The sequence below is a fragment of the Rhinoraja longicauda genome, chromosome 1 (assembly GCF_053455715.1).
Source record: "Rhinoraja longicauda isolate Sanriku21f chromosome 1, sRhiLon1.1, whole genome shotgun sequence".
Taxonomy (NCBI): Eukaryota; Metazoa; Chordata; class Chondrichthyes; order Rajiformes; family Arhynchobatidae; genus Rhinoraja; species Rhinoraja longicauda.
The window spans coordinates 9006536-9023515 of record NC_135953.1 but is presented as its reverse complement, the minus strand read 5'-3'; the positions used below and the strand labels follow the sequence as shown (position 1 = coordinate 9023515).

Genomic DNA, 16980 nt, shown 5'->3' with positions numbered 1-16980 from the left:
GACTTCCCCAACATCGGGAACAATCTTCCCGCATCTAGCCTGTCCAACCCCTTAAGAATTTTGTAAGTTTCTATAAGATCCCCCCTCAATCTTCTAAATTCCAGCGAGTACAAGCCGAGTCTATCCAGTCTTTCTTCATATGAATGTCCTGCCATCCCAGGAATCACTCTGGTGAACCTTCTCTGTACTCCCTCTATGGCAAGAATGTCTTTCCTCAGATTAGGAGACCAAAACTGTACGCAATACTCCACGTGTGGTCTCACCAATGCCCTGTACAACTGCAGCAGAACTTCCCTGCTCCTGTACTCAAATCCCCTCGCTATGAATGCCAACATACCATTCGCTTTCTTCACTGCCTGCTGCACCTGCATGCCTACTTTCAATGACTGGTGCACCACGACACCCAGGTCTCGTTGCATCTCCCCCTCTCCTAATAGGCCACCATTCAGATAATAGTCTGCTTTCCTGTTCTTGCCACCAAAGTGGATAACCTCACATTTATCCACATTATACTGCATCTGTCATGCATTTGCCCGCTCACCTAACCTATCCAAGTCACCTTGCAGCCTCCTAGCATCCTCCTCACAGCTAACACTGCCCCCCAGCTTTGTGTCATCCGCACCTTAGAGTACCCCTAGTTCCTCACGGACCTTAGAGTACCCCAAAACCCATTTCCATCACTGACATGGATCATCTCGCCAAACTTGCCCACGTAAAAATCTAAATAACCTTTTTTGCAACCAGTACCCACGCCATCTGCGAAACCTGCTGTACACGAGATGGTCCAGCTGTTGGCAGTTGTGCAGCAGAAAGAGAATCTGCACTGCAGTCCCTTCCTGACACAATTAAATAAATGTCTCCCGCCCGCCCCACTGCTCAGCGCCGCCCGCTCAGCGCCGCCAACCACAAGATCAACTTTGCAGACACACGCAGCGACGGCGGGAAAGTACCACGGCCGCGGGGACGGAGGGGTGGCGGGAACACGGTGCGCCACCGCACCAACCTCAAACGCAGAGCGGAGAGCGAGGCAGATCATGGCAACGGCAAGCAAGCTCCGTTGCGGTGTCCATTTTCGGGGCTGGGAGAGGGGAGGGCACACGTAACCCGAGGTTCAGACAGAGGGGGGAGGCGTTGACAGCAGTTCCCCCACCCCTCGCCCCTTTTCTCCTCGGCTCTCCGAGCCCAGTTGGCTCCGTGTCCCCGCCCGCCCGCTATACGTGAGGAGGAGGAGGATGGCGCCGCGCTGAGGGGAGGCTCGCTCACTGACTGACTGACTTACACTCCTCCTCCCTTCACAGACGCCGCACAAAGAAAACACCCCACCCGCATTCCGTGAAGAGAAAAGCAGCGGTTTTTCCTCAGCAAGATACACTTACACGGTGGAAGAGAGGGAGGGGGAGGAAGGGAGGATGCTGTCGATGCTGCAGGAAGCCTCGGCCGGGAGGGAGCGCCGGTCGGCGGGCGCCTGGCGGAGCAGCAGCGCGAGGTTCCAGTCCTTCAGCGCGAGCCTGAGGTGCGCCGGGGGGGGGGAGGGGACGGCAGTTGGTGGGGGGGGGCGGTTGGTGGGGGAGCGAGCGCGGTTCAAATATTCAAAGGATGGGGGCGGGTGTATCGCGCGGGGGTTCGTGGTCGGAGGGGGAGGGGATGGCAGCGGCATGAGCCGAGGTGCGCGGGGGAGGGGGGAGAGCTCGGTTCAAATGTTCAAAGGATGGGGGCGGGTGTATCGCGTGCGGGTGCGGCGGTTGGTGCTGGGGGGGAGGTAACGCGGTTCAAATGTTCAAAGGAGGGGGGCGGGTGTATCGCTTGGGGGTCGGTGGGGAGGGGAAGGGTCGGTTGGGAGGGGTCGGTGGGGAGGGGAGGGGGCGGTTAGGGGGATGCGCGGTTCCAATGTCATAGGAGGGGGGCGGGGCGCGATGGGTGTTGAGGTAATGGAGAGGCGGGTTGGGGGTAACGGGGAGGGGGGTTGGGGGTTGAGGTAACGGGGTTGGGGGTTGAGGTAATGGGGAGGGGGGTTGGGGGTAACGGGGAGGGGGGTTGGGGGTTGAGGTAATGGGGAGGGGGGTTGGGGGTAACGGGGAGAGGGTTGGGGGTAATGGGGGGGGTTGAGGTAACGTGGAGGGGGGTTGAGGTAACGGGGAGGGAGTTGAGGTAATGAGGGGGGTTGGGGTAACGGGGAGGGGGTTAAGGTAATGAGGGGGGTTCAGGTAACGGGGAGGGGGTTGAGGTAATGAGGGGGGTTGGGGTAATGAGGGGGGTTGGGGTAACGGGGAGGGGGTTGAGGTAATGAGGGGTTTGGGGTAACGGCGAGGGGGTTGAGGTAATGAGGGGGTTGGGGTAATGGGGAGGGCGGTTGGGGGTTGAGGTAACGGGGTTGGGGGTTGAGGTAATGGGGAGGGGGGTTGGGGGTAACGGGGAGGGGGTTGGGGGTAATGGGGGGGTTGAGGTAACGTGGAGGGGGTTGAGGTAACGTGGAGGGGGGTTGAGGTAACGGGGAGGGGGTTGGGGTAATGAGGGGGGTTGGGGTAACGGGGAGGGGGGTTAAGGTAACAGAGAGGGGGGTTGGGGTAACGGGGAGGGAGTTGGGGGTAATGGGGAGGGGGAGATGGAATGGCTGGATCGGGTGGGGAGCGATAGAGTTGCCAGATACGGTGGGGGGAGATGGAGCGGCTAGATTGGGAGGGGAGACATGGAGCGGCCGGATTGGGTGGGGGGAGATAGACAATAGGTGCAGGAGGAGGCCATTTGGCCCTTCGAGCCAGCACCGCCATTCAATGTGATCATGGCTGATCATTCTCAATCAGTACCCCGTTCCTGCCTTCTCCCCATACCCCCTGACTCCGCTATCCTTAAGAGCTCGCTCTTGAATGCATTCAGAGAATTGGCCTCTGCCTTCTGAGACAGAGAATTCCACAGATTTACAACTCTCTGACTGAAAAAGTTTTTTCTCATCTCAGTTCTAAATGGCCTACCCCATATTCTTAAAACTGTGGCCCCTTCTTCTGGACTCCCCCAACATTGGGAACATGTTTCCTGCCTCTAACGTGTCCAACCCCTTAATAATCTTGTACGTTTCGATAAGATCTCCTCTCATCCTTCTAAATTCCAATGTATACAAGCCTAGTCGCTCCAGTCTTTCAACATATGATAGTCCCGCCATTCCGGGAATTAACCTAGTAAACCTACGCTGCACGCCCTCAATAGCAAGAATATCCGTCCTCAAATTTGTAGACCAAAACTGCACACAGTACTCCAGGTGCGGTCTCACTAGGGCCCTGTACAACTGCAGAAGGACCTCTTTGCTCCTATAGTCAACTCCTCTTGTTATGAAGGCCAACTTTCTTCACTGCCTGCTGTACCTGCGTGCTTCCTTTCAGTGACTGATGCACTAGGACACCCAGATTTCGTTGTACGTCCCCTGTTCCTAACTTCAATTATCCATTCAGATAATACTCTGCCTTCCTATTCTTACCACCAAAGTGGATAACGCCACACTTATCCACATTAAACTGCATCTGCCATGCATCCGCCCACTCACACAACCTGTCCAAGTCACCCTGCAACCTCAGAGCATCTTCCTCACAATTCACACTACCACCCAGCTTTGTATCATCTGCAAATTTGCTAATGGTACTTTTAATCCCTTCATCCAAGTCATTAATGTATATTGTAAATAGCTGCGGTCCCAGCACCGAGCCTTGCGGTACCCCACTAGTTACTGCCTGCCATTCTGAAAGGGACCCATTTATCCCCACTCTTTGCTTTCTGTCTGTCAACCAATTTTCTATCCATGTCAGTACCCTACCTCCAATACCATGTGCTCTAATTTTGCCCACTAATCTCCTTGTCAAAGGCTTTCTGAAAGTCAAGGTACACCACATCCACCGGCTCTCCCCTGTCAATTTTCCTAGTTACATCCTCAAAGAATTCCAGAAGATTAATCAAGCGTGATTTCCCCTTCGTAAATCTATGCTGACTCGGAACAATCCTGTTACTACTAACCAAATGCTCCGCAATTTCGTCTTTTATAATTGACTCCAGCATCATCCCCACCACTGATGTCAGACTAACTGGTCTATAATTTCCTGTTTTCTCTCTCCCTCCATTCTTAAAAAGTGGGACAACATTAGCTACCCTGCAATCCACAGGAACTGAACATGGAGTGGCTAGATTGGGTGGGGGGAGATGGAGCGGCTGGATTCGGTGGGGGTAGTTGGAGCGGCTGGATTGGGTGGGAGGGGAGATGGAGAGGCTGGATGGGGGGGGGGGGATTGCAGCGACTGTTCCTCTTCTGATCGCTCACCCGCCGCCGTGGTGAGGTCGCTGCCTCATTTTATTCATCGTACCGGAAGAAATCAGATATAAATAATTCATGATTATATTTCCATTCCTCTTCGAATTCGTCCGTTGACGGTCCACTCACCGAGCCTTTGTCCTCGGCATCACTTTCTTCTCCATGATCAGTGTTGACAGTTCAATTGTTGCAACCCATGTTTAGAAACATAGAAAATAGGTGCAGGAGTGGACCATTCAGCCCTTCGAACCAGCACCACTATTCAATATGATCATAATAATGCATTTTTGATCATGGCTGATCATCCAAAATCAGTACCCTGCTCCTGCGTTCTCCCCATATCCCTTGATTCCATTAGCCCTATGAGCTATAACTAACTCTCTTGAATACATCCAGTAAATTGGCCGCCACTGCCTTCTGTGGCAGAGAATTCTACAGATTCACAACTCCTCATCTCAGTCCTAAATGGTCTACCCAATATTCTTAAACTGACCCCTGCTTCTGGATTCCCCCAACATCGGTAATGTTTTTCCTGCATCTAGTCTGTCCAATCCTTTAAGAATTTTATATGTTTCTATAAGATCCCCTCTCATCCTTCTAAATTCCAGTGAATACAAGCCCAGTCGTCCCATCCAGTTCTGCCATCCCGGGAATTAACCTGGTGAACCTAAGCTGCACTCCCTCAAGAGCAATAATGTCCTTCCTCAAATTAAGAGACCAGAATTGCACACAATACTCCAGGTTCCGTCTCACCAGGGCCCTGTAGAACTACAGTAGGACCCCCTTGTCCTCAACTCAAATCCTCTCGCAATGAAGGCCAACATGCCATTAGCTTTCTTCACTCGTACTTACCTTCAGTGACATGTGCAAGCACACCCAGGTCTCGTTACACCACTCCTTTTCCTAATCTGACACCATTCAGATAAGGTGAAGATAACCAGTCTGAAGGAAGGTCTCGACCTGAAACGACACCCATTCCTTCTCTCCAGAGATGCTGCCTGACCCGCTGAGTTACTCCAGCATTTTGTGTCTACCATTCAGATAATAATCTGCCTTCCTGTTCTTGCCACCAAAGTGGATTACCTCACATTCATCCTCATTATACTGTATCTGTCATGCATCTGCCCACTCACCCAATCTATCCAAGTCACCCTGCAGCCTCATAGCATCCTCATTGCAGCTCACACTGTCACCCAGCTTTGTGTCATCCGCAAACTTGGAGATGAACACATTTAATTCCCTTGTCTAAATCGTTAATATATACTAGACCAAGTGGACCTATTGGGCCCAAACCTCTCCTGCATTGGTGCAGCACCCTCTCCTCCCCCCCCCTCTTCTTCCCCCCCCATTCCCCTTCCCCCTCCCTCCCTTGCCCTTCCCCTCCATGCCCCTCAACCCCCCTTATCCTCCACCCCCTCCCTCCCTCCCTAGCAGATAGATTTAAACTTTAAAATGCGAATAACTTTTAAAATATAACACCGATTTCAATGAAACTTCTTCCATTAGCACCAAAAGGGACGATGGTGAGTAAGATGGGCCTAAAATTGTCACACTATCGGGTACCGTTTTGGCTGTAGTTCAGGAACAAACAAACAAGTTTTAGTATATAGATTGTAAATAACTGGGGTACCAGTACCGAGCTTTGCTGCACCCCACTAGTCACTGCCTGCCATTCTGAATGGCCTGTCTGAAAAACCATTTACCGCTCCTCTGCTTTTCACCATGAAGCCAATTCTGTATCCAATTAGATAGCTCTCCTTGGATCCCATGCAGTCCTCTACAGATGTGCAGTAGAAGGTGCTTTGCGGAATGCATCACACCCTGGTTGGGGAACAGCTGCATCCAAATTGAATAAATTGAAGACAGTTGTGGACGTAGTCCAGAACCATCAAAAAACACCAACCTCCCTTTCAGTGATTCAATCTACACTTCAAGGCCACCAGCATAATCAAGGACGAATCTCACCCTGGTCACTTCCTCTTTTCCCCTCTCCCATCAGGCAAGAAGTACACAAGTTCAAAAACGGATACCTCCAGATTCAGGGACAGTTTCTTCACATCGGTCCTCTCATCCGCTAGATTAGAGTAGGGTCCTGACCCCCCATCTACCTCATTGGAGTCCTTAGAACTGTATTTAATCGGACTGTATATCTTCCCGTTATCCTTTATCTGTGCACTGTGTTCTATTAGATTGTAGTGCAGTTTTTTCTTAGACTTGATAGCACGCAAACAAAATCTTTTCACTGTGCCTTGGTACAGTAACAATAAATGAAACTAAAAAATCTAACCTTCCAAAGCAGGCTAACATGCAAAACCTCATCAAAGGCCTTGCTAAAGTCCATATAGCTTAACAACATCTATGACCCTGCCCTCATCAACCTTTTTGGTTACTTCTTCAAACATCTCAATCCAAGCTGTGCTGATATAACCAAGTCTTTCTAAATGCACATATAGGTGATTTTGCTATAATACAATAGTTTTATTTCTAAAAAAATCCTTGTAATGTAAACATTTGTGTTATTAAAAACAATTGTGTCAATGAGAAAAGAGCCAGAACCTAGAGAGTTCCAGACTTGCAATAACAAATATAATTTTCCCTGTGGGATTTTCAAAACAAAAAGTATTTTTGCTAACTATAATTTTTGTTACTGCAAGCTAAAAACACTAAAGGTTGTATGTTGCACATGTGTCAATGAAGGATCGCTTGTCAATTTCTATGGTCACCTTGTATCAGCTGTGTTCTTCGGAGACAGTGATGTCTGACTACTTACTGTGTGCAGGCTACATGGAATCTTTTTTTCTAAAGACAGCTTATTTTCTGCTTGTCAATTTCCAACTTAACTTTTAAGTGGTTCTCTATTTCTAAAAACTATTTTTAAAAACAAATTATAAAAACAGAAGAGAAATATTCATTGAGGACATTGTTCATCTCCTGAGGCTCCACACTTTGTCCACATTTGTCTTTGAGGGTGCCCTTTACGCTTTTCCCTTAATATACATATGAATCTATTTGATTCTCCTTAATCTCTGCCTAAGCCATCTCATGCACCCTTTTTGCTCCCCATATTTCCTTCTTAAATATCATCCTGTATCACCTGCATGCATCCAGGATTCCTTATTTCTGCCAACTTTGCTCCTCACTCTAACCATCTCTTACATACAGACTTTGAACACTTGCTATCTCACTTGTAAAAGCCACTCACTTGTCGGATGTTCCTTTGCCTGTACATAACCTCCCCCAATCAACTTTTGCAAGCTCCTATCTAATGCCATCAAAAATTGGCCATGTCCCAGTTTAGAACTTTAACATGTGGACTGATTCTGCTTTATTCCATAAAGATGTCAATAGAACTATGGTCACGGGTCCCAAAACATTCCCCACTGACACCTTAGTCACCTGCCCTACCCTACTTCCCAAGAGTAGGTCTTGGGTTAAGCTTAACCCTTTCCTTTAGTAGGGTCTTCAATATATTGCCTGAGGAAACTGTCCTGGACACGCTCAACAAATTACCAAGGAAAGATACAAAGTGCTGAAGTAATACAATGGGTCAGGGAGCATTCCTAGAAAATATAATCCTTTTCTGTTCCTCGGACAGCTATTTGACCTGAAATTTTAGCGCTTTCAATACAGATGGTGTGTGATTGGCAGTGCTTTCAGCTTTTTCCATTTTTATTGTGGATTTCTAGCATTTGCACATTTTTTTTTTCATTGTTAACGATGTGTTTCCTTAGCCAATTTTCTATCTGCATAGTTGCAGATGCTTTTATTCCACTGTTTAATCATTTGGGAGTCCATGTGTACCATCTCAAGTGCCATTCCTTCATTGAACTTCTTTGCTTACCTTGTTGAGTTGGATATATAATCCATGCAAGTCAAAACATACTAGAAAATAATTGTTTTGTTTGCACATGTTTATGTTGCCATGGTGGAAGTTGAAGCATCTATCTTTCATTTCCATTTCAGGATGTCATTTAATATTTAACTTTTCATAATCTCACAATGGCCACATTGAATTAACTCATTGTATGTTATCATATAGTTGAATTATTCAGAGGATAGAATCTGTGATTCAATTTCACGTAATACTGCACTATTAGTTTGGTTTAGAGGTGCAGATGGGAAACTGGCCATTTGGCCCACTGAGTCCATGCTGGCCATCATTCATCTGCCCTGCCTTCATTGATCACTTCGTCACCTCCTAAAAAAAATTGATTTTGTTTTCTTCTGATTTTTGCAGCATAGGTCTACATTTTAATGGGCAGTTATTTCAGATATGCATTTTTGTTTTAGTTGCAGCCGTCTTCGGCGAGTGCAAGCCCTCCTGAATTACAGCAACAAGCAGAAATCTGATGGAATTCTCTGCATTCTGGGTATGATTCAGCCTTTTTGTTTGTGAGCTTCCACTACAAATTGCTTAATTATTTATTGCTACAACGTACAATGTTTTTGTTGCTACAATGTTCACTTTGTTTGGTAGATAATACAAGACGTTCAAGTGAAAAAAAGATACAAAGTGCTGGAATAAGTCAGCGAGTCAGGTCATGTCTGCAGAACATGGATAAGTTATGTTTTGGATTGGGACCCTTCTTCAGACTGATAGTAGTGGGAAAGAGGGGTCAGGGTGGGACAAAGCCAGGCAAGTGATAAGTGGAATAAGAAAATAACTGCAGATGCTGGTACAAATCGATTTATTCACAAAATGCTGGAGTAACTCAGCAGGTCAGGTAGCATCTCGGGAGAGAAGGAATGGGTTCACAAAATGCTGGAGTAACTCAGCAGGTCAGGCAGCATCTCGGGAGAGAAGGAATGGGTAGAAGAAAGAAGGAATGAGAAGGAAGGACCCATTCTTTCTCTCCCGAGATGCTGCCTGACCTGCTGAGTTACTCCAGCATTTTGTGAATAAAGTGATAAGTGGATACAGGTGAGGTGGAGTAATTGATTGGCAGAGAGTTGGACAAGGGGTAAAGATAAAACGACAAAAAGTGTGAGATAAGGAGTTAAGTAGAGAAGAGGCTCGGAATGTGAAGCTAGAGGAAGGAGGGGAACAGGTGGAAGGGGAAAGGGAGCAATGGGTACATGTCCAGGGAAGAGAGGGGAGAAAAGGGGATGGGTGATTGTAGGTTAGTTAGCTAAAATTGAAGAATTCAGCGTTCATACCAATAGGCTGTAAGCTACCTAAATGGAACATGAGATGCTGTTCCTCCGGTTTGCACGTGGCCTCACTCTGAATGGAGGAGGCCCAGGACAGATAGGTTAGTATGGGCATGGGAAGGGACCAGGAGTAAATGCCCATACTAAATGGTTAGCAACCAGGAGATTTATCCAACCATCTGCAAATTAATAACCCCCCTCACCTATTACTAGGGAGAAGGTGCTTGGGAAGCTGAAAGGGCTGAAGGTGGATAAGTCACTGGGACCGGATGGACTGCACCCTAGGGTTCTAAAAGATGTGGCTGTAGAGATCATGGAGGCATTGATGGTGATATTTAATGAATCACTAGAGTCAGGAGTAAGTCAAGAGTGGCAATAAAGGGTGTTTATTCAGGTTGGCTGCTGGTGAGTAGTGGAGTTCCGCAATGGTCGGTGTTACGGCCACTAATCTTCACGTTGTAGATTAATGATTTGGACAAGTGGATTGAAGGCTTTGTGGCAAAGTTTGCAGATTATACAAAAATAGGTGGAGTGGCAGATAGTGTGGAGAAAGCAGGGACTGCAGAATGACTTGGACAGGTTGGGAGAGTGGGCAGAGAAGTGGCAGATGGAATACAGTGTAGCAAATTGTGGGGTTATGCATTGTGGTAGTAGGAATAAAGGCATAGACTATTTTCTAAATGGGGTGAGAATCCAGAAATCGGAGTTGTAAAGGGACCTGGGAGTGCTGGTGCTGATTCCCAAAAAGTTAATTTGCAAGTCGAATCAGTAGTAAAGAAAATAAACTCAATGCTCGCGGGCTTGTATTCAAAAACAGGGATGTAATGTTGAGGCTCTATAAGTTCACATTTGGAATATAGTGAGTAAATTTTGGGACCCATATCTGAGGAATGATGTGCTGGCTCCTGACAGGGTCCAGAGGAGGTTTACAAGAATGATCCCAGGAATGAATAGGTCAACCTACGATGAGCATTTGTTGGCACTGGGCCTGTACTCACTGGAGTTTAGAAGAATGAGAGGGGACCTAATTGAAACAGAATAGTGAAAGGCTTGGATAGAATGGATGTGGAGAGGTTTTTTTCCACTAGTGAGAGAGTCAAGGACTAGAGGCCTTAGCCTCAGAATTAAAGGACGTTCTTTTAGGAATGAGATGTGGAGAAATTTCTTTAGTTGGAGGATGGTGAATCTGTGGCATTCGTTGCCACAGAAGGCTGTGGAGGCGGTCAATAGATATTTTTAAGGCAGAGATAGATGGATTCTTGATTAGTAGAGGTGTCAGAGGTTATGGGGAGAAGGCAGGAGAATGGGGTCAGGAGATAGATCAGCCATGATTGAATGGCAGAGTAGACTTGGTGGGCCGAATGGCCTAATTCTACTGTCCCTTATGACCTGTATCCAACTATCATTTACCTGACAGTGTCCCACCCCCACCTCTCTTCCAGCAAATTCCTCCCTTCTACAATCAATCTGAAGAAAGGTTCTTGACATGAAACGTAGCACGTCCATGTTCTCCAGAGCTGCTGCTCAACCTGCTGAGTTACTCCAGGTAGACACAAAATGCTGGAGTAAGTCAGCGGGGACAGGCAGCATCTCTGGAGAGAAGGAATGGGTGACATTTCGGGTCAAGACCCTTCTTCAGACAAGTCAGGGGAAGGGAAACGAGATATATATAGAGTGATGTAGAGAGATATAGAACAAATGAATGAAAGATATGCAAAAAAGTAACGATGATAAAGGAAACAGACCATTGTTAGCTGTTTGTAAGATGAGAACGGGAACCCGGTGCGTTTTGGGTGTGGGAGGGATGGAGAGAGAGAGGGGGAGTGCAGGGGTTACTTTAAGTTAGAGAAATCAATATTCATATCACTCGCTACTCCCTCTCCTATCTACTCCAGATCTTTGTTTATTTTTTGTAAACCAGCATTTGCGTTCCTTGTATTTTCAAGTCAGGTCGAGTTTATTTTCATATGCACACTAGTACAGGTACAGTGAAGATCTTGCTTGCAACAAGGCAGCATTGCAGGCACATAGACTCAGACAATACAAAATAAATTAAACTTAAATTATAAATAAATTCTTCAAGACAGATGAATATAAAAAGACGGCACAATTAGAAAACAAGTTTGCTGTCTTGCAAGAGTTTGTCCTTCATGTTCAGTTGCTTAGAAACATAGACAATAGGTGCAGGAGTAGGCCATTCGGCCCTTTGAGCCAGCACCGCCATTCCAATGTGATCATGGCTGAGCATCCACAATCAGTACCCTGTTCCTGCCTTCTCCCCACACCCCGTGATTCCGTTAGCCCTAAGAGCTCTATCTAACTCTCTTTGCAATGCATCCAGTGAATCGGCCTCCACTGCCTTCTGAGGCAGAGAATTCCACAAATTCACAACTCTCTTTTTCCTCATCTCAGTTCTAAATGGCCTACGCCTTATTCTTAAACTGTGGGCGCTGGTTCTGGACTCCCCCAACATCGGGAACATGCTTCGTGCATCTAGCATGTCCAATCCCTTAATAATTTTATATGTTTCTATAAGATCCCCTCTCATCCTTCTAAATTCCAGTGAATACAAGCGCAGTTGCTCCATTCTTTCATCATATGACAGTCCCGCCATTCTGGGTATTAACCTTGTGAACTTACACTGCACTCACTCAATAGCAAGAATGTCCTTCCTCAAATTAGGAGAACAAAACTGCATACAATACAGGTGTTTTCTTCACAAAATGCTGGAGTAACTCAGCAGGTCAGGCAGCATCTCGGGAGAGAAGGAATGGGTGACCCGAAACGTCACCCATTCCTTCTCTCCCGAGATGCTGCCTGACCTGCTGAGTTACTCCAGCATTTTGTGAAGAAATCGATTTGTACCAGCATCTGCAGTTATTTTCTTATATTATCTTACAATACAGGTGTGGTCTCACCAGGGCCCAGTACAACTGCAGGACGTCTTTGCTCCCATAATCAACTCCACTTGTTATGAAGGCCATCATGCCATTAGGTTTCTTCACAGCCTGTTGTACCTGCATGCTTACTTTCAGTAACTGATGTACAAGGTCACCCAGGTCTCGTTGTACTTCCCCTTTTCCTAACCTGACTGCATTCAGATAATAATCTGCCTTTCCGCTCTTGCTGAAGTAGGATTATGGTGTCGCAGGTGGGGCAGAGTCTCACAAAGATGCTTTTGATGTTGCGAAGGGTTGTGCCTGTGATGGGCTGGGCTGCAGCGCACCATACTCTGCAAACTCTTGCATTCCTATGCTCTTGCATTCCTATGCATTAGAATTGCCACACTAGTCGATGATGTAACCAGTCAGTGTACTATCTACAGTGTGTCTATGTACTGGGACCAAGATAGGTTATCCAACACGTTAGCTCCCAGGAATTTGAAGCTACTAACTCAGTCCACCGCCAACCCATTAATTGGGCTGGCATGTGTTCTCCCAACTTCCCCTTTCTGAAGTCAACGACTGCAGTGTGGTTTTGTTGTCATTGCACAAGAAATTGTTGTTGTGGCATCACTCAACCAGGTGATCTATTTATGTCTTATACATTGACTCATCACCACCTGTGATTTGGCCAACCGAAGGCTTTGGGCGCAACAGAGATATAGCAAAATGCTTCAAAAAATTAGGGACTTGAGTTACGTTGGTAGTTTGTGTTATTCTTGCTATACAAGTCATGAATTTGTATGACAGATGGAGAGAAACAATAGACAATAGGTGCAGGAGTAGGCCATTCGGCCCTTTGAGCCAGCACCGCCATTCAATGTGATCATGGCTGATCGTTCACAATCAGTACCCCGTTCCTGCCTTCTCCCCATACCCCCTGACTCTGCTATCTTTAAGAGCTCTATCTAACTCTCTCTTGAAAGCATCCAGAGAATTGGCCTCCACTGCCTTCTGAGGCAGAGAATTCCACAGATTTACAACTCTGAGTGAAAATGTTTTTCCTCATCTCTGTTCTAAATGGCCTACCCCTAATTCTTAAACTGTGGCCCCTGGTTCTGGACTCCCCCAACATTGGGAACATGTTTCCTGCCTCTAACATGTCCAACCCCTTAATAATCTTATATGTTTCAATAAGATCCCCTCTCATCCTTCTAAATTTCAGCATATACAAGCCTAGTCACTCCAGTCTTTCAACATACGACATTCCGGGAATTAACCTAGCGAACCTACGCTGCACGCCCTCAATAGCAAGAATGTCCTTCCTCAAATTTGGAGACCAAAACTGCACACAGTACTCCAGGTGCGGTCTCACTAGGGCCCTGTACAACTGCAGAAGGACCTCTTTCCCCATGGCAAGAGTATCTAAAATAGAAAGCTAAGGGGTAAGGCGATTGGAGTGAATCTGAGGAAGAATTTCCACCAAGTGTGCTGGAATCCGGCATGCATTGTGTAAGTGGTCAAGGCAGGTACTATCACAATATTTAATTATTGAGATGAGCACTTCAATCGCAAAGGCAATTTACAGTGGTAAGAAAGTCTTGGGCCGCATGGGAGCACTGTCCCTCACCGTCACATAGAAACATAGAAAATAGGTGCAGGAGTAGGCCATTCGGCCCTTCGAGCCTGCACCGCCATTCAATATGATCATGGCTGATCATCCAACTCAGTATCCCGTACCTGCCTTCTCTCCATACCTCCTGATCCCTTTAGCCACTAGGGCCACATCTAACTCCCTCTTAAATATATCCAATGAACTGGCCTCAACTACCTTCTGTGGCAGAGAATTCCACAGACTCACCACTCTGTGTGTGAAGAAATGTTTTCTCATCTCGTCTCAGCACATGTGCGATGACACTGGCTATCTCAAACTTGTCATATAGTCACACAGTGTGGAAACAGGCCCTTTGGCCCAGCATCTTAGTTCTGGTCTTTGAAGGAGGAGGCATGGCAATCTCAGGCTTCTTCCTGCAGTTCACCCTTGCCTCACGAGGAGATGCTGACAGTACAGATTTTTTCCTGGCAGCTGACCTTTGGACTTGAAGAGGCAATGCTGACAGTCTCTAGATTATCCTGGCAGCTCAGTCTTTGCCTCTGTGTGTGTGTTTGAGCGGGCATAGTCCCTCATTGTCAGTGGGAAGAAGAGGTTCTGGCATCTCAAGCTTGCCTTGGCCACTCAATCTTAGCAGAGGTGCTGGGTGTATAGAGCTTCTTTCCTCGCAGCACAGTCTTGACTACACAGTGGCACTGGCGGTCTCAGGTTTGTCCTAGTGGCTCAGTCTTCCTACAACAGGGAAACACAGCTCGCAAGGAGGTGCTCTCTCTCTCATCTGTCCCTCTCACGGATTTCTCCCATGGATAACAACTAAAGTATTGTTCATTGCTCATGGTCTATGTCCAACTAGTTGACCTAGCAAAGGGAAACCAGAATGAGCAGCTTCAAATACATGTTTCTTCTGATTTGTTTATTTTTTATATTTAATGTTTGCTCCTTGCAAACTCCTGTGTGGTTTTTAAATGTTTGAAGATAAATTAGGAGTGGCGAGGTGGCGCAGTGGTAGTGTTGCTGTCTTAAAGCGTTAGAGACCCGGGTTCCATCCTGACTACGGGTGCTATCCGAACAGAATTTGTATGTTCTCCCCCACACTCCAAAGACGTACAGGTTTGTAGGTAAATTGGCCTCAGTAGAAATTGTAAATTGTCCCTAGCGTGTAGGATGGTGCTAGTATACGGGGATCGCTGGTCGGCACAGACTCGGTGGGCCAAAGGGCTTTTCTCAGCACTGTATCTCTTAACTAAACTAAAAATCAAAACTAATTGTGAGAGTGTATTTCATACTTGGTGATTGTTAACTCTGTGGTACGTCCTTATAAGAACAATACATGATTAATTTCACTCCTCACTCCATTGTATTTATATAATTTTCCCCTCTGGGAGGTAGAGTCAGGGCTGGATTAAGATAGTGCGGGGCCCGTAGCATATGTTATAAAGGGGCCTTAAATACGGGACAAGGTCACGTCACTGCCCCGCGCCCCACGTGACCTCACCCAGCCAGTGGCCATGTGCTCCCGCTCCACCAATGACGGCTGCCCGGGCCGGGAGGCGGGTTGCAACCTCTGTTCGGCGAACACACGAGGGCCAATTTTACAAATCCACCAAGCCAATTAACCTACAAACCTGTACATCTTTGGCGTGTGGGAGGAAACCGAAGATCTCAGAAAAAAAACCATGGTGTCACGGGGAGAACGTACAAACTCCGTACAGACAGCACCCATGGTTGGGATGGAACCCGGGTCTCCGGTGCTGCAAGCACTGTAAGGCAGTAACTCTACCACTGCACCACCGTGGGGAGAATGACGGAGGATTGCGAGAAGAGGGCTGGAGGAGTGGGAGCTGAGGGTGCCAGAGAAGTAGAGACAGGGAGGGCTGGAGAAATGTGGAAAAGGTAGGGTCGGAGGAGTGAATAGAGGTGGGACTGGAGGTATAGGAGTGAGAGGGACGGAGTACGGGTAGGGAGTGCTGGAGCAGTGGATGCCGAGCGGCATGCAAGGTGTGGGTAGAGGAGGTGGTAGAAGAGTGGAGGAGGAGATAGGGCCCGGGAAGTGAGGAGAGAAGGCCGGGGGATTGGTGAGAAAGAGGGCCCGAGCTTTTGGGATGGGTGATAGTAGGATTTTGGGAGTATGGGCCAGAAGAGTAGAGAAAGAGAGAGAGAGAGATATGGACGGGTAGGAACTGAGGAAAGGCTGAACGTGTGAGGGAAAGTACCTATAGAAATGGAAAGTAAAGGCCGGGGGGGGTGGGGGGGAAGGGGCATGGTGGGAGGTGTGGGGGAAAGAGATTTGGACAAGGCCAATATTCGACAAGAGAGGTCCGGTGGAGTGAGGTGTTTGGGTGAGGCCAGAATCTGTGTGGAGTAAGAGGGCCAGAGAATGAGCGGTTGGGCAGTGACGCACCGGCTGCCCATTGGTCCGCGCAGTCCCGCCAACACATTCAAACCGCAGTGGTTGGGTAGCGGCGTGCGATTCACAGCGCCCCTCAGTGGGATGCCGATTCCAAGCATTTAGCTTGCAAGCATTTATTGCTTGCAAGCTAAATGTTTGGAATCGGTATCCCACTTTAGTTTAGTAGCAAATGCTACTTTTGCTACTATGTTAATCCGGCACTGGGTAGAGTGTTCTCTTCCTTCATTTTCCTTTTGGTAAAGCATTCTGTGTCGAAAGGAACATCCCAGCCAAGTTATTGGCCTGAGTTTCTAAAATTAGTTGCTGCCTGACACTCTGGGTGTCTCATGATTTTCTTTGTTTTTATCAACGTCCTCATTCTGGCAAGTATTTGAGCATACTCCAGGCTGTTTCTTTGGAGTTGTAATGCTCTAAAAATGTTCTTATTTTTCCCTTCCAAAAGTATCACTTTGTACTTTATTACCTTAAATTTTGCGTGACCATTTAAACAACTCAGTCTTTCTGAACTGTTATATTCTCCTCACTCCTAAGTACATTTCCAACTTTTGTCTGCTGCTAATTTTGAAATTCATTTCTACATTCCCTAACGTATTCCAATTGCAATTATTAAAGTTTAACTGTTTTGAAGCATATT

General features: G+C 47.1%; 1 protein-coding gene across 2 annotated transcripts in view; it reads left to right on the top strand.

Moving 5' to 3' along the window:
- The first annotated feature begins 1024 nt into the window (after window positions 1–1024).
- The window catches only part of dnaaf9 (dynein axonemal assembly factor 9), a 114410-nt gene continuing 98454 nt past the window's right edge, over window positions 1025–16980 (top strand). For both annotated transcript variants that reach the window (XM_078406503.1, XM_078406413.1), the window contains exons 1-2: window positions 1025–1513; window positions 8582–8661. In XM_078406503.1, coding sequence (XP_078262629.1) covers window positions 1410–1513; window positions 8582–8661 — 184 coding nt within the window. In that variant the 5' untranslated portion in view covers window positions 1025–1409. The remainder of the gene's footprint in view (window positions 1514–8581; window positions 8662–16980) is intronic.